General features: G+C 59.0%; 1 protein-coding gene across 1 annotated transcript; it reads left to right on the top strand.

The window, feature by feature from the left end:
* Positions 1 to 1,944: 1,944 nt before the first annotated feature.
* Positions 1,945 to 3,571, top strand: LOC104270998 (matrix metalloproteinase-28-like; the record flags this gene model as incomplete). The annotated part of the gene is made up of 3 exons (XM_009865533.1): positions 1,945 to 2,166; positions 2,743 to 2,988; positions 3,422 to 3,571. Coding segments are annotated over 3 exons (618 nt in total), but the record flags the coding sequence as incomplete, so codon positions are not given.
* Between the last annotated feature and the right edge of the window lie 72 nt (positions 3,572 to 3,643).

The following is a 3,643-nucleotide window of genomic DNA, read 5'->3' as shown; positions in this document are numbered from 1 at the left end:
GCACGTCCTGTGGGCCCCCGCCGTGGCTGTCATCCTGCTGGCTTCAGGCACACTTGTGCCCCAGAGCGTGGGCAAAAGGCAACCCCGGCTGAGCCTTGCCCCCCTGTTTGGAAGTCGAGGTCTGCAGTGAGGGTGTCGGGAAGAGGCCGTTGTGCGGCTGGAGCTGGCTGGGAGCTCTGCTGACCAGCAGGTCCTCGGCCAGACAGCACGTCGGGCAGCTGGTGCACTGGATGTCCCCTCAGGGAACTGCCTGCCCGTGGTTGTCCTGGGCTCAATGGCTGCGTGAGAAGCCCATTTCTCTTTTTCCTGAGAGCCAGCCACGTTTGCCTCACCCAGCCCTGCCTGCTGGGGCCATCCATCCATCCTTCTCTGGTGGGAGATGCTCTGGCTGGAGCCTCCTGCCCGCTGGTGTCTTCCATCCTTCTCTGGTGGGAGATTCTTTGCCACCATGAAGGGAAGGACACGATGCAGGAGCTTCATTGTAGGGTTGCAGCCACCCAGGCAGATATTCAGCCTTTGGCAAGTGTGCTGGCTGGTGGAGAGCACAGTTGTGTCCCTTTTGAGTTGGAGGCCATCATTGTCCCCAAGAGTGTGACCAGCTGGCCCAGAGCCTTCCCTGCCATGGGCTGCTCAGAGACAGGGGAGAAGGAAGCTGGGATGGGATGTTTGCCAGGTTTGCCGGGCAGCTTGGCTCAGCAGCAGCAATCCCTGGCGTGCTGCTGGCCCCGTTCCCTCTGTACCCCACACATCTGGAGCAGGTGCTGGAGGGCTGTCACCACTCCCACGCCTCGGCACCGGCTCTGGCACTCGCATCTCCCCAGAGGGGCTCTGTGGCTTCTTTCCTGCTCCTGGACACCCCTGGCTAGATGTAATCATGAGGCCCTGACATCCCCACAGCTGCCAAGGGCTGCTGGAGGAGGAGAAGGATGAGGAGGAGGAAGAGGAGAAGGAGGAGGAGGCAGGGGCTGTGATGCTGCTCTGCAGTTGCCAGAATGCACATTTTCACACTCCTGTGAGATGGAAGTAGGGTGAGGAGCTTAGGGGGATCTCATGGGCTTGTCACCTTCGTCGTCGTCACCGTCTGCCCTGAAGAGCTTTTAAGGAAGCTGAGGGCAGGAAGATCCTTGGCGCTGGTAAAATCATGCTTTTAAAATGAATGGTGAGCTGTGGCTTATTCCCACTGGGTTTCCAGCTGGGCTTCCAGGCAACAACTTATGCAGGTAGACATGGTCAGGATGTCCTTAGAAATGGTGGTGAGATAACCCTGACACTGGCAAGCCTCCTTCTCCTTGCCTTGGCTTGGTGTCTGCTGTGTTCAAATTATACATATGGGAGAATAAGAAAAGGGATCCCCTATAAAACCAGACAAGGCTGGGACTTGGGGAGGGAGCTCAGGGGAGACAGGGAGCAGCCCCCTCTCACCGAGGGACCTTTGGGTGCGGGGCAGCCCCAGCCCTGCACACACCCCCCAGTTGTGTCCCCAAAGTGCTGCCGAGGACCCTTCCCACTCCTTTTGCTTTTGGGCCACTTATTTTCAGAGGTGGCTTTGTTTTCTCTCCCTGAAAGGCAGGCTTTTGGGCTGCATCTTCTTCTGGGCAGGGACCCAGGCTGGATTTGGCCCTGGAAAGCATGACGAGGCTTTGAGGTGGGGTTTGAATCGGGTGCCCCAGCTTCTCTCCTCGGATAGGTTCTGGCCCCTCTCTTAGGGTTTGGTTGCAGCTCCAGCTGTGGGAATCTGTGAGGGGGATCTAGTGGTGGCACCTTCAGAGGGATTTCGTGGGTCAGATCCTGCTGCTGGTGAGACACCCGGGTTGACTTTCAGATTTGGCTCAGGAAAGCCATGGCATTTCCCAGCATGGGGAAGCTTCCCTCCACCCAGGCAGCCCCCGGGTGGAAGAACAAGCCCAAGTCCCCGTTGTCACGCTGAGCTCGCCCCTCTTGCAGGCGGGAGGTGGTACAAGCGGCACCTGACCTACCGGGTGGTGAACTGGCCCTCCTACCTGCCCCAGCACGAGGTGCGCCTGGCCGTCAAAGCCGCCTTCGAGCTCTGGAGCAACGTGTCCTCCCTGGTGTTTTGGGAAGCACGGGACGGCCCGGCCGACATCCGCCTGACCTTCTTCCACGGGGACCACAATGATGGACTCAACAACGCCTTCGATGGGCCAGGTGCTGGTCGCTTCCCCCTCGTAAGCTTCTCTTTTACAACGTGGGCTCTTCCCCAACAGGGAGGTGGGCTGGGAGTGATGGAGGCGAGGCTTTGCTCCAGCTGTCCCTCTAACCTAGGTTGCACCAGTTTACTTTCTGGTTTGGGGTCCTCACTCCTAACTCTGCAACTGAGGTCTGCCAGCGACCTCATTATGGGGTCATGATGATGGTTTTGAAGGAGCCCTTCTGACTCTGATGGCATCCTGAGCTCATTCCTTCCACCTGAGCCTTACCCACTCTCAGATGAGCCTGGGTTTTCTCTCTTCTTGAGCCTTTGCCCAGTGCGGGTCACTGCGGTGGCTTTAGTCCCTGGCCTGAGCCCAGCAAGAAGTCCCACAGCATAAACCACAGAGCTGTGCTCAGGAGCAGCAGGTGGAACTGGTTTGGGTTGCACCTGCTGCAGCAAATAGTTGTGGGAAGCTGCTGTTCTTCCTCAGGAGGCCTCCCAAAGAGCTAAAACTGATGCATTTTTAAGCATGGGCTTGTGGCTGCCGTCCTCATCTGCCCTGTGGCCCCTGATGGCTCTCGTGTCCCCAGGAGGAGCCCTGGCTCACGCCTTCTTCCCCCGGCGTGGAGAAGCCCACTTCGACAGCGCCGAGCGCTGGTCCCTGCACAGCGGCAAAGGGCGCAACCTCTTCGTGGTGGTGGCCCACGAGGTCGGTCACACGCTGGGGCTGGAGCACTCCGCCGTCAAGAGCGCCCTGATGTCTCCCTACTACAAGAAGCTCAGCAAGGATTTTGTCCTCAGCTGGGATGACATCTTGGCTGTCCAGAACTTGTACGGTGAGCCTGGCTTCCCCGAGCATCCCTCGGTTCCTCCGAGGCTGTTCCCTGGGATGGAGAGCAGGAGCAGAGATGGGTCCCTGCAAGGGGAGAGGACTATGTGTGAGGGGCTCAGTGGGGATGGGCACCAGCACTTTGCTGTTGGGCAGGAGGATGCGGTCGAGCACATGGGACGGGTACCAGGTCCTCGAGGGCAGGGAAGGTTGGACTTGATGCCCTCTCGTTTGCAACGAGGGAAACTCTGGTGCATGTTTTTTGGGTGTACCAAGGGGTCTTTTCCAGCACTGTATAGAGGGGGACAGGAACCAGACAGTGGGACGAGGAGTATTTGGAGCTCTGGGACAGCTCTGCAGAGCCGTGCTCCCTCCATGCTCTGGGTGAAGCTGTTACCCTGCCCCTTCTCCACGACTCACCACTCCCTGCTCCATCCCAGGGAAGCCCTCCAAAGGCCTGGCTATCCAGCTCCCAGGGAAGGTCTTCACTCACTTCCAGGACTGGAACGCAGACCTTTACGGTGGGGACCAGCAGCAGAGGAGCCTCAGCACCTATTACTGCCACTCCTTCTTCGATGCCATCACTGCTGGTGGGTGCTGGTTGGTGCAGCCCTCTCCCAAAATGTGCACCCACCGCCTCTCGTCCTGCTGCTGCGGCAGGC

Source organism: Apaloderma vittatum, unplaced genomic scaffold, assembly GCF_000703405.1.
Source record: "Apaloderma vittatum isolate BGI_N311 unplaced genomic scaffold, ASM70340v1 scaffold29122, whole genome shotgun sequence".
Lineage (NCBI taxonomy): Eukaryota > Metazoa > Chordata > Aves > Trogoniformes > Trogonidae > Apaloderma > Apaloderma vittatum.
This window is presented reverse-complemented; position numbering and strand designations above follow the sequence as displayed.